The 26,596-nt window shown below is 45.4% G+C and overlaps 1 protein-coding gene across 1 annotated transcript; it reads right to left on the reverse strand.

The window, feature by feature from the left end:
• Positions 1 to 8,348: 8,348 nt before the first annotated feature.
• Positions 8,349 to 12,091, reverse strand: LOC133900460 (laccase-15-like). Its single transcript, XM_062341614.1, has 6 exons — positions 11,856 to 12,091; positions 11,559 to 11,710; positions 11,083 to 11,330; positions 10,785 to 10,904; positions 9,649 to 10,695; positions 8,349 to 8,746 (listed from the first exon to the last, which is right to left on the reverse strand). Exons 1-6 carry the CDS (start codon positions 11,997 to 11,999, stop codon positions 8,538 to 8,540), a joined length of 1,920 nt encoding a protein of 639 aa, XP_062197598.1. The 5' UTR covers positions 12,000 to 12,091; the 3' UTR covers positions 8,349 to 8,537.
• Between the last annotated feature and the right edge of the window lie 14,505 nt (positions 12,092 to 26,596).

Below are 26,596 nucleotides of genomic sequence, written 5' to 3' on the forward strand. Positions count from 1 at the left end.
GAGGAAAAAATCAACCCCAGCCTGGTATCGTATCAAGCATCCCTGATGGCATTTCTCTGTGCTTCAGAGTCGCCAGAGTGGAGGTTTTGTGTGGGTTTGGAGAATCCCACACGTTCGTCTAGCGGGGCAAGACGTGCCATTGCTGCGTTCTAACTGGATAATGTGTGGGGTCGCTAGGGTCTTGTGCCCGCAATCTTGTCACACACCGAAAGGGGTTTGGGCCATCAATGTGATGGGACGTCCGCGCGAGAAAACGAGGCATTTCGTCATGGAGTGCTGCCACGTGTTGGAGGGAAACCGTATATGGCCACGGCCCCCTCCCCTAGGAGTTTCAATGGGACGACACGGCGACGTTTGTCCCGCTTCATCTTTCGTACCTGCGTGGCTATGTGGCTCGGGTATAAAGCCAGGGTTACCCGGTTAGAGTCTCCACAGCCCCATGAGCAAGCAATTAACCTTGACTTGAGTATGGCATCGTTTTCCTCCTCATCCTCCTCAGAGACATTGATGATCTCGACGGCTCCTTAGGGAGCCGGACTGTTTCGGTCATCGGCAGAGCTGTTGGAGATGAAACTGCTTCCACCTGTGTAGGGGGGCCCAAACTTTGGCCGGGGAGGGCATGCCTGTCAAGATCATCGATATCTCCGATGACAACGAGGAGATCGACTGAGGTCTCATGTGTAGGGAGAGTGAGCTAGCGTCTGTGGGCCCGACAATGAAGCAGGAAGAGGCCGGCAAGGTGAGGGAGAAGGCCTCGCTGGTGACCTCCTCGGACTCCTCAGCATCCTCCGATAGCCCGGGACCGACTACTGTATCGGCTTCCGCAATGGCAGACCGCAGATGAGGCGCGTACACCGTCTCATGCGTGGCCCCTGCCGGGACCCGTAGGAGGTGAAGGCAGTCACCGAGATGACGTACTTGGTGACACCATGATATATCCATGTCACGGCAAGACTTAGTCACCTTGTACTCTTTCTCGCCTTGTTTGCTCCGTAGGGATCCATCTTCTTCATGGCAATTTCTGTACAGTTGTTTTAGTTTATATCACTTGGATGTACTGGTTGTTTAATAATATAACGTGGATCTTCGGGAACGGTCGTGTCTCCTTCCGTATAGCAATGCGAGAGGACCTTTCGAATATGGCCACGTGCGTGCGTGCTTTCGTGCCTCCAAACCGTACTTCTTCGTCCCTTTCGAAGGCGATGGCTAGTTTTTCTGACGACCGGTGGATACTTAGGGTAACTAAGGAGAACCGGGTGGAGTAGTGGCGATCTCGTCGTCTCTAGTTACTGCGTACTCCTTCCTAATTTTTTCCAGATTTCCAACTCAACGAAGTCCCTCTGGAACCTTTGGAGATGAGCTCTGGAGGTGGTCCTTGACCCTTTGGATTCCTTAGCAACTGCCCAGGTTGAAGGCGATGATGTGTCAGAGGTGCAGCCAAAGGCTAGGCAAGAGAGGCGGTCCGTGACCCCCTCAGCCTTTAGCCGCTACCCGGCTCCGGAGGTACTTTGTCTGGAGCATGGCGACGGCGCGTTGGAGGCGAAGCTGAAGGCTAGGCAAGAGAGGTGATCCACGACCCCCTCGGCCCTTAGCTGCTGCGCGACTCTGGAGGTACTCTGTCAGGAGCATGGCGACGGCGCGTCGGAGGCGAAGCTTAAGGCTAGGCAAGAGAGGTTGTTCGCGACCCCCTAGGCCCTTAGTTGCTGCCCGGCTCTAAAGGTACTCTGTCCAGAGCCTAGCGACTGCGCGTCGGAGGCGAAGCCAAAGGCTGGGCGGAAGAGAGGGTCCGCGACCCCCTCGGCCCTTAGCCGCTGCCCGACTCTGGAGGTACTCCGTCCGGAGCCTGGTGACGGTGCGTCGGAGGCGAAGCCGAAGGCTAGATGGGAGAGGTGGTCCGTGACCCCCTCAGCCCTTAGCCTCTGCCCGGCTCCAGAGGTACTCCGTCCGGAGCCTAATGACGACATGTCAGAGGCAAAGCCAAAGGATGGCGGGAGAGGTGGTCCGCGACCCCCTCGGCCCTTAGCCGCTGTCCGGCTCCAGAGGTACTCCGTCCGGAGCTTGGCGACGGCGTGTTGGAGGCAAAGCCAAAGGCCGGGCGGAAGAGAGGGTTCGTGACCCCCTCGGCCCTTAGCCGCTGCCTGGCTCCGGAGGTACTCCGTTCGAAGCCTGGTGCCAGCGCATCGCAGACGAAGCCGAAGGCCGGGTGGAAGAGAGGGTACGTGACCCCCTTGGCCCTTAGCCACTGCCCAGCTCCGGAGGTACTCTGTCCGGAGCCTGGCGACGGCGTGTCGGAGGCGAAGCCGAAGGCTGGGCGGGAGAGAGGGTCCGTGACCCCCTCGGCCCTTAGCCGTTGCCTGGCTCTGGAGGTGCTCCGTTCGGAGCCTGGCGATGGCGCGTCGGAGGCGAAGCTGAAGGCTAGGCGGGAGAGGTGGTCCGCGACCCCCTCGACCCTTAGCCGCTACCCGGCTCCGGAGGTACTCCATCCGGAGCCTGGTGACGGTGTGTCGGAGGCAAAGCCGAAGGCTAGGCAGGAGAGGTGGTCCGCGACCCCCTCGGCCCTTAGCCGCTGCCTGGCTCTAGAGGAACTCTGTCCGGAGCCTGGCGACGGTGTGTTGAAGGCGAAGCCGAAGGCTAGGTGGGAAAGGAGTTCCGCGACCCCCTCGGCCCTTAGCCGCTGCCCGACTCTGGAGGTACTCCGTCCGGAGCCTGGCGACGCCGTGTAGGAGGTGAAGCCGAAGGCCGGGTGGAAGAGAGGGTCTACGACCCCCTCGGCCCTTAGCCGCTGCCCGACTCCGGAGGTACTCCGTCCCGAGCCTGGTGACGGCACGTCGGAGGCGAAGCCGAAGGCTAGGCGGGAGAGGTGGTCCGTGACCCTCTCGTTCCATATTCGCTGCCCGGCTCCTAAGGTACTCCATTCGGAGCCTGGCGACGGCGTGTCGGAGGCGAAGCCGATGGCTAGGCGGAAGAGTTGGTTCGCGACCCCCTCGGCCTTTAGCTGCTGTAATGAATGGTGATCTCTGCAATGGACAGTCGAGGGTTCCACTATATTTCCCGTGTCACACAGCGTGGGCTTTTATTAAATGTTAGTATAACAGAAATGACGTATGAAATATGTCTTAAAAAGAGATGGTAGGGTAATGATTTTACCTTTTACCATGCGTGTTTGGAGTCACGTGGGTCATACATTTCCCTGTATGGAGGGGGATTTTTATACCCCTTTGATTTGTTTGGTGTGCCTTTTTAGAGAACAGTAGGTTTTGTACCCCCTTCGTTCTGTGTGCGGTGTTCTTTGGAGACCAACGGGTTTCGTACCCTTTCGGCACGGAGGCATTAGCCTTCAAGGTGCCGGGGTACCTTTCCTGCTAGGTCTTTTCAGAATCTTTTTGCCAGGTGGAGTTTTCGAAGAAACATCTCCATCGCAGGGGTTTTTGGAAGTCTCTCCGTGGTGCGGAGGTTTTGTAAGGCTGTCCGTCGTGCGAAGGTTTGGAAAAGCTCTCCGTTTTTATCAGAGGTTTGGTAAAGCTCTCCGTTTTTACCGGAGGTTTTTCGTAGAGTTCACTGTTTTCACCGGAGGTTTGGTAAAGTTCTTCGTTTTTACCGGAGGTATGGTAAAGCTCTCCGTTTTTACCGAAGGTTTTGGTAATATTTTCCGTTCTCACCAGAGGTTTTGTAAAAGCTCTCTGTTCTTACCGGAGGTTTTGTAAAGCTCTTTGTTTTTACCAGAGATTTTGGCAAGGTTTTCCGTTCTCACCGGAGGTTTTGTAAAGCTCTTTGTTTTTACCAAAAGTTTTGGTAAAGCTCTCCATTTTTACCGGAGGTTTTGGTAAAGTTCTCTGTTTTTACCGAAGGTTTTGGTAAGGCTCTCCGTTTTTACCGGAGGGTTTTGTAAAGTTTTCCCTTTTTAATGGAGGGTTTTGTAAGGTTTTCCGTGTTTACCGGAGGTTTGTAAAAATCTCCGTTTTTGTCGGAGGTTTGGTAAGATTCCTTGGCATGTATTAATGCCAAAGGCCCTACACACTATCGGAGCTACGCAATACCTTCCAAGAAACCTAGGCAGTCTTGCCTTCCAGGTGACCAAGGCATGCTACGCCCGCGATGTGTAGGCTTGACGTGCTCTCAAGGAAACGTCCGGAGTGCACCGCAACACTATCCACCAAAGATATGCCCTGACGCGTGGCATTTATATGACCAAAGCTATGCAATGCCTTCCAGGAAACCTAGGCAGTCTTGCCTTGGTGGTGACCTAGGCATGCTGTGCCCGCAGTATATAAGCATGTCGTGCAGAGAGGATTCCTTGCGACAGCATTCCTTAGAGTATCGCATCCTCACATCAGAGCAGTCCCCTGATATGCAGCATCCACACACTATCGAGGTTACACAATACCCTCCAGGAAACCTGGGCGGTCATGGCTCCCAGGTGTCCTAGGCATGTTACACCCGCAGTGTGTGGGCTCCACTTCTGGCTAGGGCAAAGCCTACCCTCCGGAAAACCTTTTCAAGTGACCTTGGGTTTAGGCAAGCGATGCTTACTGGTGCGTGGGCTTGTTACGCCTCCGGAGAAATCCCCCTGAGGGCACCGCAACTACATTACCAAGGAAGTCTCTTGATAATCGGCATCTACACACTATCAAGGCTACACAATACCTTCCAGAAAACCTAGGCAGTCTTGCCTTCCTGGTGACCTAGGCATACTACGCTCGCGGTGTGTAGGCATGTCGAGCAGTGAGGATTCCTTGTGACAGCATTCCTCAGAGCACCGCAACTCCGCCACCAAGGACATCCCCCGGGGCGTGGCTTCGACACCCGAGGCTATGCAAATGCCTTCCAGGGCACCCTGGGCATAATCTGCCTTGCAGGTGACCTAGCCATAGGCGACGCCTGTGTGTGTGGGCCTCACTGTCTATCGAGACTACGCAATACCTTCCAGGAAATCTATGCAGTCTTGCCTTCCAGTTGACCTAGGCATGCTACATACGTGAAATGTGGGCTTGTCACGCCGCTCGAAGATGTCCTACGGGTGGCACCGCAACACAGTATATCAAGGAGATCCCTTGATACGTGGCAACTGCACTTTCGAGGCCACACAATGCCTTCTAGGAAACCTGGGCAGACCCACCCCCCAGGTGACCTAGGCATGATACGTCTGCGGGAGTGCAGGGATGTTGCATGGTTTATACTAGCTAAGTTTTGCAGTCTATTGTTGGCAATAAGAAGCTAGTTGTAGCATGAAACATAGCTAGGTTAAACAACTGCTTATGCTAAATGAGAATATAACTTAAGTTCTAATGCATCTACTTAGTAGCTATCTATTGCAAAAGACATCTAACAATATGGTTGGAGGCCTCCAACAGACTCTAACCTTGCCGCATGAAAGACGGATCACTAGGTAAACTACTAGGTAGTTAACACTGAGCGTACCTTTGTAGGAATAAGGCCTCTATTGTGAGACTTGATGACCTCAAAGCCTGTGACTAGGCTGGTAGAGGCGGTGCTTGACTCCCTCAGCCTTTAGCCATTGCCTGGCTCCGGAGGTAATCCATCCAGAGCCTGGTGGCAACATGTGGGAGGCGTGGTCGAAGGCTGGTCAGGAGAGGTGGTCCTCGACCGCCTCGGGCCCTAGCCGCTGCTCGGCTCTGGAGGTACTTCGTCCGGAGCCAGGCGATGGTGTGTCCCTGACTCAGTTCTCGTTGCTGGGTATGGTACCGTTGGTAGTAGGGTTGGTGGTGATGGTGCAAGGTAGAGGGGCCGGGGATTCTCCCGGGAGTTTGCCCCAAGCCTCCGAACTCTGTGTCGTCCTTCGCCGGCTCCTTCTGCGACCAAATATTCTACTTGCCTTCCGAGGTATTCCTCCTAGAAGGTCATGAGGGTGCGACAGTCGTTGGTGTTGTGGCCGCGCCCTGATCCGTGCAGGACACACCCGTGTGCCTCCGGGGGCACTGGAGCTTAAAGTTGTCATTGGGGTCGCTGCCGAAGGCAGCATGCCTCGGAGCCTATGGTTTCCCTAGGGTTTCCTTCCCCCTTGGGAGACCATCGAGGCCGCCCGGTGAACCGGCTTTTGGAGCCAAAGTGGTTCTGACTATGCCTCCCTAGACGAGGCGGGCTTGGAGTTCCCTAAGCGCGGTTGGCATTGCGAGGGCGGTGTCGGAGGCGCTAGCGGGGTCCACGCCCCCCGGAGTCCTCCGTCTCCTTGGAACCCTTTCTTGCCAGAGGGGCCCAAGGAGGGCGCTGGATGGACAGACTTTCCGAAGATATTAGCTCGCTCGGGGTATCCCAGGTGTGGTCGAAGGGGACTTTCTGATGCTACTAATCTATGGCATATACGTCTTTGGCATATGAGTGAACTTGGTTTGGCAGAATTGAGCAAGAGAGGTCTTCTTGATGGATATAGTATCGGAAGCTAAAATTTTGTGAGCATTGTATTTTTGGCAAGCATAAGAGGGTGAAATTCAACACTTCGATTCATACAGCAGAAGGTATTCTTGATTATGTGCATTCTGATTTATGGGGACCATCTCGTAGGTCTTCACTATATGGTTCTCGTTATATGTTAACTATTATTGATGATTACTCGAGAAGAATTTGGCCTTATTTCTTGAAGCATAAATCAGAAGTATTTAAAGCATTTAAAAGGAAGGTTATGGTTGAAAGGCAAACCAAAAAGAAGGTAAAGAAGCTTCGCACTGATAATGGGATGGAATTCTGTTCTGATGAATTTGATTCACATTGTAAATCTGAAGGCATTGTGAGACAGTACACTGTTCCTAGTACTCCATAACAAAACGGTGTAGCTGAGCGTATGAATAGAACTATTATCTCGAGGGTCCGTTGCATGTTGTCTAATGTAGGTATGCATAGGCATTTTTGGGCTGAAGCTGTTTCCACTGCTTGCTATCTTATTAATCGATCACCAAATATTGCCATCGATAAGAAAACTCCAAGTGAGGTATGGTCTGGTTCTCCAACTGATTATTTAGAGCAATGAGTTTTCGGTTGTACTGCTTATGCTCACATTGATAATGGTAAATTGGAGCCTAGAGCTATTAAGTGCATAGTTCTTGGTTATAAATCTGGTGTTAAACGTTATAAATTGTGAATTCTGCAACACAAAAGGTGGTGATTAGCAGGAATATTGTCTTTAATGAATCTGCTATATTGCCAAATGCTCCTGTTCAGAGTCAGCAGAGTTCTAGCGTGCAGATGGAGCATTTTATTAATGCAGAAAGTACACCAGATACTATTGTCCAAGATACATCTATTACTGAAAATTTATTTATTGATCATGATTCATCTAGTGCTCCACATTCTTCATCCGGTGTGCAGCCTACACAATATTCTATTGTAGTTGATAGGCCTAGAAGGCAAATTAATCCACTTAAGAGGTTAATTGAGGAGTGTAATATTACTGCTTATGCTCTGAGTTGTGCAGAAGAAGTTGAAGGTAATACAGAACCTTCTAATTACAATGAGGCTATTACTTATGCTGATTGCAATAATTGGATGACTGCAATGCAAAATAAGATGGAGTCACTTGAAAAGAATAATACTTCGGAGTTAGATGAAGACATTTATATGGATCAACCTGAAGGTTTTGTTATTCGTGAAAAAGAAGACTTTGTCTGTAAATTAAAGAAATCTTTTTATGGTTCGAAGCAGTCTCCTAGACAGTGGTACAAGAGGTTTGACTCATTTATGCTCTCTAATGGTTTTAAGAGTTCTAATTATGATAGCTGTATATATTTGAAAATTGTTAATGGTTCAGCTACTTATTTGCTTCTCTATGTCAATAATATGTTGATTGTTGCAAAGGATAAATCAGAAATAGTCAAATTGAAATCACAATTGAGTAATTAATTTGAGATGAAGGATTTAGGTGTAGCAAAGAAAATTCTTGGTATGGAGATCATTAGAGATAGAAAAGCTGCTAAGTTATATCTTAGTCAGCAAGGTTATATTGAGAAGGTCCTTTGTCGTTTCAATATGCATGATGTAAAACCAGTGAGTACTCCATTAGCTACTCATTTTAAATTATCTTCAGCTTTATATCCTGAGTCAGAGTATGATATTAAGTACATGTCTAAAATTTCATATTCTAGTACAATTAGTTCACTTATATATGTTATGATCTACTTTCATCGTGATTTATCTCATGCACCGAGGTAGACGGCTATCCGCTGAGTGGAGCCCGGAGCCGTCATGTCTCCAAGTTCTGCAAAAAACATTAGCTGCAGCGCGGCTATGCATACGATGCAGCTAGCACAGGGATCCGCAGTCACAGGCGCTACAACAACCGAAACATACAGTACCGATTCACATCATCCCCAAAGAAATGAGTACCACGTAGACATGTATTAAAGCTTAAAATGTCTTGAAACGAACATGAGTTTGAGAGATTAAAGTACTTGCTCGTTTGCGCCGAACAACACTGCACTCTAAGACCGGTTACATGAAAATTATATGGGTACATTTAATCTCAAAGCACACATTCATAATTCATAAGTGCATTTCGTTTATTGGAAAATAGTGCTCAGAGTTATATTTTAGACTCCATTTATCCAGGACACTCCACTTTTCTTAGTTTGGAGGTATAATTCATCTGGCACGAGATTATCATCATGGCCACATGTCAAAAAATTCGCAGGCGGTGGCGGCAGGGACTTGTCTACTGTTGGCCCATCCTCCACAATAAAGACTGCAGCCATACCCATCGACAAATGGAACTCATAGTGGCAATGCATGAACCATACCCCTGTTTGACATACAAGGAAAAGCATTAGACCATGGGAGTCCGACTTCGGCGTCCAACTAATACAGACATATATACGCGCACATATCTAAAAAAGCCATATATTAAGTGAAAAGTCATTTTTAATTTATCAGCAAATAAACATCATTTCTTTAAAATAATTGTGGACATATAAAGTCCCATCCGAGTGTCATAGAACCCTTCAAAATTTTGACTTTATGGGGAAAATATTTAATTTGTTACAAATAATATATTTTCTCTGTTTTCCTTTTTCCATTTATTTTGATTTTTTAGTTATTATAATTGTCTCATTTCCGTTGCCGTCCAAATATATTGGACTGAAACTTGAAATCAAACCGTGAAGTGTGCTCATGTACAATTTTTTTTCATATTTTTTCGTGACCAACTAGACCCAATCCACAGCGTGACGCATGGCAAAACTAACAAGTGAACTTATGATTGTGTTAATGAAATTCATGGTTGAAAAAATTATACGAACTTCAACTATCACGTATATATCATGATATGAATGTGGTCTAAAGTTCACAGAGCCTAAACGAAAAGAATTTTTAGGTTTCCACTTAATTTGAAGCTTTCGTGACCAGGGGCGGAGCCAGGAAAAATATATGGATGGGGCCGACTATATAGCATGATTATTTTATAATAAAAATTTGCAAAAAAAAGATGAGCAAATGTAATAGTAAAATATTTCTTGATTATGCCCCCATAAAATGTTGATAACAAAAAGATTTATAATTGCTCGTATAATAGCAAAATATAGATAATAGAATATAGGGAACTAACATTTTTTTGCATGTTAGGGGTGGGGGGTGGCCCAGGCTGGCCACTGCTGCCTCCGCCCCTGTTCGTAACAAATACAACGGACAAGAAAATCTTATACGCACCTGGATTGTTGGCCACAAATCGGACGGTAGCCCACCCAAGATTCGGGACGACCACAGTGTTCTTCACCAGCGGATTCACTAGATTGTACCTTGCCACGTCCTTCGATGCATCGTAGTTGCCGAGACCCTGCGCGAGCAAGAACATGTCGTGGCCGTGTAGGTGCATCGGGTTGGAGTCGCCCTGCAGAATCCCTGTGCTCTGGAACACCACCTCCACCGCGGCACCGTGCCGGAACCGCCGCACCATCGTTGCCCTGGACGTCGGCTCTAGCCGTTCCTCCTTGGGTCCATACGGAATCAAGGCGGGGTCGGTGAAGTTGAACGCCCTTGGCGGCCTGTTGGGAAGTTCTTGGAGCGTGCCCATGCCATTGGTGTGGTAGTAGTGCGCTTCTAGCAGTGGTGTCGTCATCGCGGGGAGCTGGAAGGAGACGTTGTTCATGGTCGCCAGGAGGATAGTCTCGTTAGTGTCGCCTCTCTTGCAGGACTGGCCTTTGCGGCAGATAGAGCCCAGGCCAAGCACTAAGAACAGGCGCTCGTCGACTTGCACCGGCACTAGCGAGCTCCGTTGGTGGCGTAGACTGGTCAGGTTGCCGTGGAAGTAGAACGATGTAATTGTGTCGTGTGTGTCAGGCATCTCAGGTGCTACTGGCACATCACCAGATGGACCTCCATCTCCTTCTTCTTCGGCGCCGCGGCTTGATCTCTGCATTGCACCGTGGCTATTGCTGTTGCTGTACTGCACCATTCCTCTCGTGGTGTACTCTGGGGTCTGGGTGTCAGGCAATGGCGCCTGGTTGGGTTTAGCGACCATGTAGTACCTTCCGGGGGGCGCGTCGGCGACCACCAAGGCGTCCACCGTCTCGCCGGGCGCGATGGCGAGGACATCCGTGGTGTAGGGGGTGACATAGTTGGCGTCGGCGGCGACCACCGTGAACTTGTGCCCGGCGATCTTGAGGTAGTACTCGGAGAAGAGCGCAGCGTTGATTACTCGGAGCAGGTAGGTCTCGCCGGGCTCCACGTCCAGCACGTAGCCATCTTCCGCGACCCCTTCAGAGTTGAAGCCAGCACTCCATTCAATGAAATAAAACAATACTAATAGCTTATGTGCATGCGCCTACACAATACTAATAGCTTACCGGAGCAATTGAAGAGATCTCCAAGCTTGCCATTGATTGTGGATGCACTGGCGAAATAAAACAAAAAACCGTGCGCCATGTTCCAGCCCACCTGTGCAAGGTCCAGCTCCCACCACTCCCCTGCCATCATCAAGATCATTCACAACAACTAGCTAGTTGTGCAACCGTGCCAAAGTCGAAAATAGTGCAAATCCCAACGGAACAGAACATTTTTCTGTGTTGTTCAATATAAAAAATCGGTGCGCAATTCGCTATGTTCTCATATCTTAGACAATCAAGTGCCGAATGGTTCACGAACCTATAATGATGGGGATCTCCCTATGAGGCTTAGGAAAAGGGTACGAGCTGGCTCCGTGTCTCGGCCGGATGATGAAAGCGCCGTGCAGGGTTGCTCGGAGGAAGGCGACATGAGCATGCCACCACAGGGTGCCTTCTTGCCCGGTGATGTTGAGCCGGTAGGTGAAGTTGTGGTTCGGAAGGATGGGGAGCTGGGTAATCATCGGCACCCCGTCAGCCCAACAGTTCAGCCACTGCTTCACTCCATGCCTACCTCAGAAAACACAAAAGAAAAAGCGAAATCAGTTTTGCTATTTCTCAAGTGCTAGCTGGAAAATAGCTTATTTTTTCAATCATCATCATACTTGGCGCTTGGATCAACACTAGGTTTCAAGCACTTACGTTATTTGAAGTGTAATAGGTATAGGGTTTTTTTTTTTGTTCTTTAGAACAAAATAATCAATTGAGTAATGGACTGGAAACTGACTGATCGATTACCAATGGATTGTTATATTGTATGGTGATTTGTTGATGACATGAACGGCCACCGAGTCTCCCTCTGTGACCTCTATCGCCGGCCCCGGGAGCTGCCCGTTCACCACGGTCACAAGCGTCTCCTTGCACAGGTGCTTCATTTTCACCTGGCTCACCTACATATATACATGTTCCACAAATCAAGCTCGCATGCATGTATTGCCGTTGCCTTGTTCAAATTCAGTACGGATGCTGATTAACAGTACTATGCAAAAAGGATCAACGATGGAGATCAAAGCCATGGAAGCGCATCGTGCTTACAACGAAGGTGTGCTCGACAATGGCCGATGCCGCCGGTAGGGCCCCGGTGGAGAGGAAGAAGACGATGGCGGCGGTAAGCGCTGCTGCCGCCGCGGGAAGGCTCCGTCTCTTCATGGTTGCAACTTTGTATGGTTTGCTCTGCATTGCACTTCTATGTAGTAGTATATATTAGGATCTGCATTGTACTTCAGTGGCCTGATCTTTTGTTGACGGAGATACAATGATTGATTTACCACAACTTTCACGTGGTATATATCTTATATTTCGCTACCTACCACCACTGCATCTTATTTAAAACAAAGAGTGCATGAGCATGAGCATGGCCATAGATTTTATTTAAGTAAAGATGTCATCGGTTCTTGATGACTGTTGTTGTAGTGGTCTAGTTAAGGCAGCAACTGTGTCAGATCTTTCCTTCGGGTCACCTTGTGTAGCTCATATCAGTCCCTGGATTAATAGCTAGTACGTACAATTTTTTAACAGAAATAGACATTATAGATATATATCGATTAAATACGATAATAAGGTACAACACAGAGTTCATTACAATAAAGACTCGTAGGCATAAATTAACAAATCCTCACAGCACAACAGAAACAACGCAAAAGCAACACATGCCCTATAGGCAGCTGAGTGCAGACGAAATATCCACCCATGGGGCACTAAGATACCAGGGGCCTTAGAAGATCCACGGGAAGGGCCACTTAGCAATTCTAAGGCTTTAACATAGCCTTAACAATATCACCAGCCGGACCTTGGGCTACGTACCACCCAAGTCTTCTCTTAGTCCCCATTGCCACTACCGGCCTCTGGGTGGGTACCGAACTAAGTCATAGGGGTTAGGTCAAATCCTGCTCATTCAGGTCATGTGGTTGTACGAGTAGATACTAGGTAAGATATCACAGCGAACCGATCCTTATATGACCGAGGCAAGAGTCTCCCAGCAAGAACGCCACAAAGACGAACCTTGCCCCAAGGTAGTTCCCACCTTTGTGAGGTACCTTACTCATCCTTGTCAACACTACTCTAGAGTTTTCCCTAAGAACACAAGTTTTTCACGCACACGCACGAAGCACACATCACTTCACATTTTCGAAAAACATGATTAAGATATATAAATAATCTAGTTCTTTCTTTGAGCAAAGCAATTCTAAGCATGCTAGTAAACAAGCATTTATCCAAAAAATCATTATAGTTGATGTTGGGGACCTTCTAGGGTTTCAACGGAATAAAGGTAACAACATTAAGGCATTGCATAAACAAGCTATGTCATAACTATTCTAGCATTTCTTTAAAATCACAGGTATTAACATAATCATGCATATCCCTATTGTTTGAAATAATGGCTCTACGGGTGTGGAAGGGAGAGAGGCGGTGGAGGTGAGGGAGAGGGCGAAGGTGCGGATAGGGGAAAAATCCGCACATCGTGCATCCTTAAATAGGGCTGACGACTAGCGAGCGCGTGGCACGGGGCGCGATTCATCTACGTATACTTACCTTGATCAATTCATCTGTAAGTGAGTTCTTTTGTAATGCTCTATTCACATGAAATGATAAAAATGTATATAATTAAAGCATTACAAAGGAAAAGGAACTCATTGTTTCACCTTATATCACAGGGCTAAAAATAATTTTAGAAATTATTCTATCACATAAGATTAATATTAGTGAATTTTTTTATATTTTTAGAAATTTATTTGAGGTCCTAACAATTATTAAAAGTTATAAAAGTAGTCCTTTTGCTAGAATTTTAGTTTAAATTATACACATATTTTTTATAAATCTAATTAAAATAGTTTGCACATGAATTATGAAACACGTAAAAAAAATTAGAATTTTTAGCAATAAACTATTTATTTAAATATTAATGTCAGAAAATATACAAATAAAAAAACTCCTCCCTCGCTGGGGCCTGTGCGGAGGCGCAAGGCCACATGGGCAGGCAGGGGCATGCCGCCCGAGGGAGCTCGTGGCTGTGTCGGCTAGAGCTCGGGTGGAATATTTATTTTTTAGTTTTTTTGAAAAAAATTACAAATGGATCTTCTTGCGGACACAAGCTGATGCTGCGTGACTCTGGCACTGCACGTCTACACGCAGAGCAGGCTGCTGTGTGCTAGCTGCGTCCATGTGCCCACCTGCTTAGGTGACCGCATCCTAACACCACGGCAACAACGGGTGGAATATTTATTTTTTAGCTTTTTTGGAAAAAAATTACAAATGGATCATCTAGAAAATTTTATTCAGAAATGGACCTTCACGCGCTATGATCTTTGACACCACATTCTTATTGACCTGAAACTGAGTGAATAGCGAGTTTTCCAGCGAGACGTCCAAGCTGATGCTGCGTGCTTTTTTTCTCTCTCGGACTCTGGCACCGCACGTTGGCACGCAGAGCAGGCTGCTGGGTGCTGCGTCCATGTGCCCGCCTGCCTAGGTGACTGCATCCCAACACCACGGCAACCACGGGTGAAATTTTGTTTAGAAATGGACCTTTCCACGCTATGATCTTTGACACCATTCATCTATTGCACTTTTCCCACCGAGACGTACAAGCTGATGCTGCGTGCTTTTTTTCTCTCTCTCGGACTCTGGCACTGCACGCAGAGCAGGCTGCTGTGTGCTAGCTGCGTCCATGTGGCTCTGGCACTGCACGCAGAGCAGGCTGCTGTGTGCTAGCTGCGTCTATGTGGCCACTTGCCCAGCGACCACATCCCAACATTACAGAAGCAAATTTCTTCTTTTCTATACTTATAGGTGTCTTTTTTTTAATCAAAGAATAATATATAATAAGATTAAAGTCTCATAAAAAAACTCTCATAGAAAAATGCTATAAAGTTTACTTCTCAACACCACGGCAACAACCAGATCGATGGAACCGCATTCCAACCTCCTTTTATTAATTTTTATTAATAATTAGGGTTGATCGTAGCTACTTTTCTATTTGAATTTGATTTTTGTTTTTACTAAATTTATGTTATAGGAATACTAGCAAAAAAACTATTAATCAAACAATAATAGTTGGGGAGCATAATTATCACAAAATCATGTACGAATGGTACATATACTAAAAAATATTACATAGAGTTTATCATCGGTGCGCGAATGGACCCTAACCATACAAGAGATAACGATACACAAACATTGATATATACGGTACGCCTAAAGACTAATGTAATAACGTGCCACTACTAAACCTAATATGTCTTAGGGAATGAATTGGTCAGATTACAATAGATGCTCTCTACTGAGTGCACCTAGAATATTTGCCATTTCATAAGGCATTGGGGCCTCCCGCCTTAGCGTGACGGGCCCTCTCGCACTTCCTTTACCTCTCTACTTCACGTGCCTCAGCCGTAGTGCGCTCCTCCACCGCCTTTCTCCTGTGCTCCTCGTCCTGACGCTTCAGTCCTAGTTCCTCATGCTGTTGCTCGTATCCCCGACGTTCGTACATGTCCCTCTTCCACCACATGGTTATTTAGACCCACTGCTTCTAGTGCTTATTTTGCTCTATATCTAGCCATTCTATAAAGTCATAGATAGGTAGAGGAGACTAAACAAATAAAATAAAAGGAAAGATTAGTAAGATAGTACATGAAATCATATGGAAAGTGTCATATGAGTGATTTATGACGTTATATCAGTGGGTATTCGTATGGTCCATATCGAGGCTTGTTGTACTGGTAGTTCACACATGAAGAAGCATAGGCTATAGGTGTAGCTGATGAAGATATTGCAGTTGAGATAGTTGAGAAATGAGTGATCTATCCAAGGATGAGGGTAGAGTTTTTTTATAGTGGCTAGGGGCTGGTGCATGGACTCAGTGCATGGGCTTGGCTGAGGACTGGAGCATAGGATTTCCTATGAAAGCTAGAAAAGTTTTGGCATTGATGCTTGACAGAGATTCCCTATGAAAGCTGTTGCTTGGTGTGGTCATATCATTCTTCAAAAGTTCAGCAATGTGTTATTATTCCCTCTGCATGTAAGACATGGAATCCTATAAAAGCATCGGGCTTATAAAAACGTATTGGTAGAATGATAAAACCCCGCCATTTCATTGAAGAAAGTAAAATACATCACAAATAAGGGCCATCATAAGCATTCATTGCCTGTATGTGGGTACAATACGTAAGTAAATATGCACCGACTCTATGCACCGACTCGTACCCTACTGGTACATATTCTACGATAAGTTACAATGGTATGTAGCATTCTATCGCTAAGTGAAGCATGCCTTATGGAAAGACATATTGTCAAGTGAAAGAAAATATCTAATGGATTGGTGGAAAAGATAGAGGCTTCTCATCCAATACTCCATCGCTAAATGAAACATACCTTAGTGGTAAGTAGTAACGGTTGAACATGTAATACATAGAACAAAGACATGTATGGATAGACTTTTCAGTGGTACCCCTAATAGGCCAGTGCAGTCTAGAGAATAGATTTCTCAGTGCTATCAGCTCTCAAATGCTGCAACATCTTTTCAGTGGTACCCCTAATAGGCCAGTGCAGTCTAGCGAATAGACTTTTCAGTGATACCCCAAATAGGCCGGTGCAGTCTAGGTCATAGGCTCTAAACTGCTGCAACATCTTTGCACTGCCTCCCGGACTTCTTGTATATAAATGAAACATAATATATTCTCTACGCACACATCTGTTGACCTCACATTTAATCGAGATAATAGCGCATCCTCATCCTCTCTATGGCCTCATCGATCCACCGCCTCCACACCCCCATTTAGATGTCTATGGTAGAAATTACTACGGAAACCACAATGCTCTTCCTTGCGCATTTTGGCCACCATGTCGGCATGGAGATGATGATGTAGTCCAAGTTTATGAGCATTTTGGTGAGGTTGGCTATCGATTCTTCCGTTGTCCATATTTTAGAGTAAGACCAAATAAAATGCACATTCTTTGATTTTTTTACCATACCATTTACTTATCTCATATACCACTTTTTTTAGACAGATTATTATGGTTTCCAAAACTGGATTAACCCACGGCTGGAACCACACATTCAAGAATACATCCGTCATCTGAACATCATTATCGTGAAACTACAGGAGCAATTGCGCTAAGAGAGAGTCAGCAACGTAAGAAGTCGCTATATCCCGCCTCACATGGTAGGTCGAAGGAACAACTGGGAGTAATATGGATATATTCTAGCAGACAGCCCAGGTGTTGATTTAGTATTTAGCCTGTACTGTTTCCGCCAATGTATTTCACGTAGGGCATTCATGTGCAGTATGCTACGTATATCGTACTATTTTAGTTGTACTATGTGAGGGTATTGTCAATTCATGTTATGCTACGTGTATCGTACTATCGTAGTGGTCAGTATGAGTAGTCTCAATGTATCCCGAGGTACTGCGTTACACTTATGTAATTTTTCATTGCACGTGTTGATTGTAATTGAATAAATTGTACCTTGTCATGTAACAGTTATTAGTGGTACCCCTATTGTGTCATTGCAGTTAGGATGGCACACAGATACGTTCAAAAGATGATAAGATTGCACGATGCTAAGCTTTTGGAAGGCAGGAGAACACGGGTAATAAAACCAAGGCTGATAACATAGTACCGACATAAACATCCTACATGACATTTCAATCACATACTAGGATAACATAAACATATACAAGTACTATCTAATGGCGCACTCAAGGGGCATCTCCATGGCCACGAGCGTGCTTGATGCACAAGTCCATTGGCCTTCGTTGGCAGCTGCTCTGTGATGCACCTAGTTGGTGGAGAATGTAAAGGGGTCACGCGGAGTGTGGCGAGGCCGTGCAGCATCTGCCGGGGTGGCAGGGTTGGCCTGCGATGGCTGCATCAGTGGAGGTGCCCCCGCTATCTGCGACCAACCCTCCTCATCGGTTGGCTCCGTCAACCAGTCGTCCGTCAAGGAGAGCGACGGGCCGAACGCTGCATCAAAGAATGGTGGAATTGTTGCCTGGTACAACTCTGTCAAATGCCATGCATCATAGTATAATTGAATTGAAAGATACAATCCTGAGTGATACCATTTGATAGTGACGAACCTGGAACTAAAGTACCCGAGTGGAAACCTGAAGTCAGCATGTAATGCAACCGTGGTGGACAAGACGATAGGCCGGTTTTGTGTGGAAGCGTGTCAGCGTAGCCCCAGTGCGTGACGGCGACCTCGTCTGTGTGGTAGGCCCGACGACGTCTGGTACCCTCTGGCACGAAGCACGTCGAAACCCGTCGATGCAACATCGTGCCAGCTGACGCAGACCGGCCATCAGCTCGTCCAGGTCAATCCACGGTGGGACTGACTCCCAGTGGTCCATGAAGTCTAATAACTCCGTGCCGACGTCCCCGCACGTGTCCACCTGCTATGCTCAAGTGACCACATTTAATAATGAGAATAAAAGTCAGTACAATGAAATAGCCTCATGTACCATTGCGTGGTACGCCGCCACTGGCTCCGTAGCAAACGTGTCTGAGACTTCTGGCTCATGCTATGGTGGCTTCACAGGCACAGGGAAGCACCTAACCCGTGTCATGTCGTGGAACCAGCGCAAGTACGTGTCCTCCGTCCTAGGGTCATAAGGCCCGTTGGGGACATGGACGTGTGCAGCCGCATCCGCCCACTCGTCCACCCACGCCTACAACTTACCCCTCCAAGTTGCATTGTACACGATGCCCTGACCCTTCCTCGTCATCCTGCAAGATGAAGTTACGATTGCAGAACAATAACATGGATAGTAAAGAACCTGTACCAACAAATACTTACAAGTGAGTGTTGTCCATCAATAGTCGTGGCAAGAGGAAGTGCTGGTGGTACCCGAACTGCCTGAACACTCTGTTCGGGTAGTAGAGCTCGACCGTGACGTCAAACACCAGCCGTCGTCGTGTAATCCATAGAGCCTAGTCCCTGTGGCACAAGTTGGAGAGGCCAATAGACACGCGCATCGTGACTGCCTCGTGGTCGTACAGTGTCTAGTGCACCCTGTCTGTCTGCAACTGGTCGAATGTGGCCACGAACTGAGGGTACGAAGAGCGTATCGTCCTTGTTTCCCACCTGGACTGCATGAAAAAGAAAAATGTCAGGCATATATGCATGATGAAAGAACAATACTTAAAAAAAATGTGTTAACTTGTAATACCAACATCGCACTTGCACCAGAGCGAACCCATCACAGGGCTGTCCACTGCGTCGTGCAAGCTAAACTCATCGAGGAAGTAGAAGACTGATTGTAGGTGTTGTACGAGCTCAGGTGCGGGCACCCAATGTTGAAGCACTCATACGACCACAAGGTCAGGAGTAAAAGACAACCTGTGATCAACCAAGACTCACTCCTCTTGCAGCATACCTCGCACAACACCCAGTACATCTGCACTAGGACTGTGGAACCCCAACTGAACTGAGAGACTTGCTTCAAGGGGCCGTCCAAAATCTGCTGCGCAAAGAAGCGGAACCACATGTCAATAGTGTCCACGTGCGTGCTGGTGAAGAGGACCTAACTGAACAGCCACAACAGGTACGCCTCCAGGTGCTATTGCACTCTCCAGTCCTCTGACTCTGGCATCAGGCGGTCCACCCTGAACTGCTGGACCTAGGCCTTTGATGGACCGTGTGGTGAGTCCAAGCCCACCTGCTCAGGCTGCTGACCCTCAGGGATGACTCCGTGGAACCTAGCCAAGAGCTCGTCCCTCCACCCGGCGTGCAAGTCTGGCCCGAACACTGTAGTCCCCGCCAAGGGCAATCCCAGGAGCATGGAAATGTCCTGCAGCATGACAATCATCTCACCTACGGGCAGGTGAAAAGTGTGCGTCTCTGGCCACCAGCGGTAGACTAGTGCTATCAGCAGTGCCCTGTCCAGGGGAAACCGGGGGGCCTGTTCCCTAGTTGGGTCAAGGAGACGGGCCAAAGGAATGAGAATCAATGCCCTCAACCTACGGAAAATAAATAATGTGAGTAAAATATCGAGTTATTTACAACAGAAAACATATAATGCAAAAAGTTATTACCTTGGGATCCAATGCCCGTCAAGCCTACAGAAATGGTCTATAGTACACAAGCGTAAGGACGGGTACAGGTCCATGCTGTCCAAGTGTGTCTGATGCGTCGCATCGATCACAGGGTTGAGGAGCTCCATACCTGAAAGCAAAAAAGATTATACTTCATAACATAATGAATACAACAAGCACAAAGTAATGCGATGCAGAATATGCAAAATAAAAATTGAACTTGGGAGAAATAAAACAGAAAGAATAATACATAAATGAAACACAATATGAGGAGAAACATAGTAGGCATATAAAAAACATCATAGAGTATAACTCGTTATCTGCAACGAATTATGAGTACATTCAAAAGTTAGCAATATTACAACGGGGTCTAAATATTACACCAAATACAATGGTTATCAGGTACTTTGAATAAAACATAATACAACATGGTCCAAATATAACATCACATACTCAGGTTGTCTAGTAACTCCAAATAGTACATAATACAACATGTTCCAAATATTACAACACATACTAATGTTGTTCGAATATTACAACGGTTCAACACATAGATAGACAAATATTACAAACATAGAGCGACATCCAATTAGTAATACAACATGGAAACAGTCACACATTGCTTCAAATAATAGTCTCGTTTGAAGAATTTTTCTTCTTCGGCTGGCGGACACGCCTAACCTTGTCACCTGACGCCAGAGTGTCCATTGGATACTGCTCGCACTGCCTCCTCGAATGTGGACCTCCACATACTAGGCACCCCTTGCAAGCACATGCTCCCTCAGTATTGTCCATATCGTTCCTGATACGTTGAGTCTTGCGTCACCCCTTTGTGTCAACCTTGTTGTTTGGATCTGGAATCCAATATGGACTATTTTCAGGCGGTTTCATGAAGTCCTTAATAGCCCGCCACCCAAGCAACTCGCCAGACCAAGTCCTTTCTATTGCTTCCTTGCGGTAGTACGGTGACATGAAATACTCTGACTCTATGCTACCCTTCGTGCAACATGCTAGCACATATGAGCAAGGCAAATGCATCAGTGATGGCTTGTTGCATGTGCACTTGCACTTGTTGTCTGGTGGCCATAACCTATATTCCATTGTAATGTACTGCCTTTCGATACCCAGTCCGCCCTTGTCACCTCAAAGATGCGCTAACGGTTACCAACATTATGAACTCTGTGGGACTAGACCTTCCTGCTCCTCTCGTCCATGTAAGATGTAATCTTCTCTGTGTACACCATTTGTGGGTTGCCCATATATAGCGCGGTCTTACTGTAATGCTCTCGGAGATACCACTGCGTTCCATGAGTGACTCCCTCCACAATTACCACCAATGGCAGACCTATTCCCCTTCATCACCTAATTGTAAACCTCGATGAGGTTAGTTTTCATAATGCCAAAACGTGAACTATGAGTATTTGCAATGAGTGCCCATTTCTCCAGTGGTTCGTGTCTGATCTAGTTAGAGAATACTTAACCCTCCTTCCACCCTTCCTTCTCCTGATCACACTCTGCAGCTCATGTCGTAAAGGCTCTAGGCCCTCAGGCTACTCCTCCCTTGGTACAACTGGCTTCTTCAATACTTTGTTCATATGCTTACTAGTTAGTTTATCCGGCTCTTCCCACAGTGCATCAAACTTCCTCTTTGGTTATGTTTGCACAGCTTCTTAAAAAGATCCATCAACATCATGCTCCTGAATTGTTTGTAGAAGTTTTCTCCGAAATGCCGCATGCACCAACGGCTATGCAAATCTGGCCATGACAATACCCCTCCTGCACCACTCTGCAATATGTTGATAGTGTTCAACAGGCCTGCATGGTGATCATGGAGTACACACATGTTAGGCCTGTTACCAATAACATCTCTCTTAACCCACTGCAAGAACCACAACCAACTATCCGTAGATTCATGTTCGACGAATGCAAAGGCTAAACGCACAACCTGGTTCTCACCATCTACGCCGATAGTTGTGAGTATTTGCCCCCTGTATTTGTCTGTGAGGAATGTCCCGTCCACACACATCACTGGCCGGTAATGTTGGAATGCCTCGATCATACAATCGAACGACCAGAACGCCCGCTGAAGGACTCGATCTCCATCTTTATTGACAAAATCATGAATAGTAATACAAGTGACTATGTTCCTCCCCTGAATAACCTCTAGCAGATAAGGTAATTCGTGGTATGATTCCTTATATGTGCCAAACCTCTTCTCTAACACCTTCTGTTTTGCTCTCCATACCATGTCATATGAAATCTCGTACCCAAATCTAGTGTTGATAGTATGCATAACCCCAAACAGAGACAAACTTGTCTTCTTCACAATCTCTGGGTACATAACATTTGCAGCATAATCAGCACTCATATTCCTGTGCGTGTGCAGAGGTCGGCTCAAGTTGCAAGTATGCGGCTCAACAATAGACGCTACCCATATTGTGTCACACCTTGGCAAGAATCCATGAACTCGCCAAGTGCAACCTTCAGCTAAACATTTGACATTGTATGTCCGAGGATTAGATATTACCACCTTAAACTCTCTCTTCTTTGAGAAACACCATCTCTTCACTGCATGCTGCAAATTATCCTTGTCATGAAATATTTGACCTTTGGTCACCATGATGGAATCATACTCCCATGCCAATTTGTGTCCATCGTTCACCGTCAACTTCTCCAATGCAAAATTCGTTCATTGCTCTAGAATTCCTGCACCAGAGTCCACAAATATGTAGAACTCATCGTTAACTACCTCCATCTGATCCACTAGTGTCTCGTCTCGCTCTTCCTGATCAGCACACATCGCTACCCAATTTTCTTCCCCGTTGTTAAGTTATTCTCTTGTAGTCTGTATCTCAACCGGTGCACTTGTCGATAAGGGTACATCCGGAACCACACTCTCCTGTACCTCCTCAGGGATAATATTTTCACCAACAATTTCTATGGTGCTAGATCCGGCTTCTGTCAACGCAACATCGCTCGCTTCTACAAGGATGCAGTGAGAAAAACCCCATCTTAACCCCAGTGACACAAATTGCTGCCATTGCTTCGAACATGTAACCTCTAAGAGTTCTCACTGCCAGTCGATTCCTCAACATTTAGGAATCAGAACATTCATCGTCAATCACTGATGTAACGAACTAAGTTGCAGCAGATTATACAGCCATCCTAACACTTGGGACCACTGAATCTCTCCCAGACTATGCAAATATGTGTCCACATACTGGAAGTTACTCATATCCACCCCACTGTCACAATACATGACATATCCAGAGGGTTTACAGCTTATTTTTGTTGCTGATCATTCTTCGTCATGACTTCTTTGAAGTATGATATTCTGCTGCTAGACCGAAATAAAAGGTTTTCTCTATGGTAAGTAAAGATACGAGCTGTTCGCGCGTATATTGATTTGAATGATGCGCTTGATAATTTTGGAAGCAAAGATCAAAAGTCTTGGTCTGATGAAGAAAAGAGAAAGGATCGTAAGGCTTTGTCACAAATTCATCTTCATTTATCAAACAATATTTTGCAGGAGGTTTTGCAGGAGAAAACCGATGCTGCTTTATGGCTAAAGCTGGAATCGATCTGCATGTCCAAGGATCTAACCAGCAAAATGCATTTGAAGATGAAGCTGTTCATGCACAAATTACAAGAGGGTGGTTCTGTGTTGAATCATCTTTCGGTCTTTAAGGAGATTATTGCTGACCTACAATCCATGGAGGTAAAATATGATGATGAAGACTTGAGTCTTATTTTTTTGTGCTCATTGCCAAGTTCTTTTGCAAACTTCAGAGATACCATATTATACAGTTGTGATACACTAACTTTGAAAGAAGTTTATGAGGCTTTGCATGCCAAGGAAAAGATGAAATAGATGGTGTCTTCTGATTGCTCTACTTCTGATGGAGAAGGTTTGATTGTACGTGGCAGGACAAAAGAAAAGAATTTGCCTAATAGCTAAAGAGATAAAAGTTCAAACGGTTATAAGGGTCGTTCAAAATCCAGAGGCAAAGAAAAATTCTGCAGGTATTGCAACAAAAATAATCATGACATATCTGAATGTTACAAGTTGAAGAATAAAGAAAAGAGGAAAGGTAAATCTATTGAAGAAAGTAAAGCATCTATTTGTGCTGGATGTGCTAGTAGTGGTGATGAATAGATTATTGACTCTGCTACGTCTTTCCATATATGCATACATAGAGATTGGTTCACCACTTATAATTCTATTCAATATGTTGGTTCTGTTAGGATGGGTGATGACAACCCACGTCCAATTGTTGGAATTGGATCAATTATGATAAAGATGCATGATGGCATTGTTAAAACCTTGACAGATGTGAGGCACGTTCCAGGTATGAAAAGGAATCTTATATCTTTGAGTACTCTTGATAATAAAGAATATGATTGGTCAAGTGGAGATGGTATTTTGAAGGTGAAAAAAGGTTCCTTTATTATAATGAAAGGTGATTTAAAGTCTTCCAATTTATATCATCTCCGAGGCACTACGATCACGGGTGATGCCGCTATAAGTTCACATTCATTATCAGATTCTGATGCTACTAATCTATAGCATATGCGTCTTTGGCACATGAGTGAACTTGGTTTGGCAGAATTGAGCAAGAGAGGTCTTCTTAATGGATATATTATCGGTAAGCTAAAATTTTGTGAGCACTGTATTTTTGGCAAGCATAAGAGGGTGAAATTCAACACTTCGATTCATATAGCAGAAGGTATTCTTGATTATGTGCATTCTGATTTATGGGAACCATCTCGTAGGTCTTCACTATGTGGTTCTTGTTATATGTTAACTATTATTGATGATTACTCGAGAAGAGTTTGGCCGTATTTCTTGAAGCATAAATCAGAAGCATTTAAAGCATTTAAAGAGTGGAAGGTTATGGTTGAAAGGCAAACCGAAAAGAAGGTAAAGAAGCTTCGCACTGATAATGGGATGGAATTTTGTTCTAATGAATTTGATTCATATTGTAAATCTGAAGGTATTGTGAGACACTACACTGTTCCTGGTACTCCACAACAAAACGGTGTAGATGAACGTATGAATAGAACTATTATTTCGAGGGCCTGTTGCATGTTGTCTAATGTAGGTATGCATAGGTGTTTTTGGGCTGAAGCCGTTTCCACTGCTTGCTATCTTATTAATCGATCACCAAATATTGCCATTGATAAGAAAACTCCAAGAGAGGTATGGTCTGGTTCTCCAGCTGATTATTTAGAGCAATGAGTTTTCGGTTGTACTGCTTATGCTCACGTTGATAATGGTAAATTGGAGCCTGGAGCTATTAAGTGCATAGTTCTTGGTTATAAATCTGGTGTTAAATGTTATAAATTGTGGAATTCTGCAATACAAAAGGTGGTGATTCGCAGGAATGTTGTCTTTAATGAATCTGCTATGTTGCCAAATGCTCCTGTTCAGAGTCAGCAGAGTTCTAGCGTGCAGGTGGAGCATTTTATTAATGCAGAAAGTATACCAGATACCGTTGTCCAAGATACACATATTACTAAAATTTTATTTATTGATCATGATTCATCTAGTGCTCCACATTCTTCATCCGTTGTGCAGCCTATACAACATTCTATTGCAGTTGATAGGCCCAGAAGGCAAATTAATCCACCTAAGAGGTTAATTGAGGAGTGTAATATTGCTGCTTATGCTCTGAGTTGTGCAGAAGAAGTTGAAGGCAATGCAAAACCTTCTAATTACAATGAGGCTATTACTTATGCTGATTGCAATAATTGGATGACTGCAATGCAAGATGAGATAGAGTCACTTAAAAAGAATGATACTTGGGATTTAGTCAAATTGCTAAAAGAGAAGAAGCATGTTCGTTGCAAGTGGATTTTCAAAAGAAAGGAGTGTATTTCTCCTAATGAAGCAGAAATGTAGAAAATAAGATTGGTTGCTAAAGGCTATAGCCAAATCTTATGTATTGATTATAATGGTGTCTTCTCCCCTATTGTGAAGTATAGTTCTATTCGCACTTTACTCAGTATTGTTGCTATGCATGATTATGAACTTGAGCAATTAGATGTTAAAACTGTATTTTTACATGGGGAGTTAGATGAAGATATTTTTATGAAGCAGAAATGTAGAAAGCAAGGTTGGTTGCTAAAGGCTATAGCCAGATCTCAGGTTTTGATTATAATGGTGTCTTCTCCCCTGTTGTGAAGCATAGTTCTATTATCACTTTACTCAGTATTGTTGATATGCATGATTATGAACTCGAGCAATTAGATGTTAAAACTGCATTTTTACATGGGGAGTTAGATGAAGACATTTATATGGATCAACTTGAAGGTTTTGTTATTCGTGAAAAAGAAGACTTTGTCTGTAAATTAAAGAAATCTCTTTATGGTTCGAAACAGTCTCCTAGACAGTGGTACAAGAGGTTTGACTCCTTTATGCTCTCTAATGGTTTTAAGCGTTCTAATTATGATAGCTGTATCTATTTGAAGATTGTTAATGGTTCAGCTAATTATTTGCTTCTCTATGTCAATGATATGTTGATTGCTGCAAAGGATAAATAAGAAATAGCCAAATTGAAATCACAGTTGAGTAATGAAATTGAGATGAAGGATTTAGGTGCAGCAAAGAAAATTCTTGGTATGGAGATCATTAGAGACAGAAAAGCTGGCAAGTTATATCTTAGTCAGCAAGGTTATATTGAGAAGGTCCTTCGTCGTTTCAATATGCATGATGCAAAATTAGTGAGTACTCCATTAGCTGCTCA

The sequence above is a fragment of the Phragmites australis genome, chromosome 19 (genome assembly GCF_958298935.1).
Source record: "Phragmites australis chromosome 19, lpPhrAust1.1, whole genome shotgun sequence".
NCBI lineage: Eukaryota > Viridiplantae > Streptophyta > Magnoliopsida > Poales > Poaceae > Phragmites > Phragmites australis.

Coding starts and splice junctions, on each gene's coding strand:
- LOC133900460 (XM_062341614.1), bottom strand. CDS start 11,999: ATGCAGAGCAAACCATACAAAGTTGCAACCATGAAGAGACGGAGCCTT. Junction 11,711..11,855: donor TTGTCGAGCACACCTTCGTT/GTAAGCACGATG, acceptor GTATATATGTAG/GTGAGCCAGGTGAAAATGAA. Junction 8,747..9,648: donor ATTTGTGGCCAACAATCCAG/GTGCGTATAAGA, acceptor TATGTCAAACAG/GGGTATGGTTCATGCATTGC.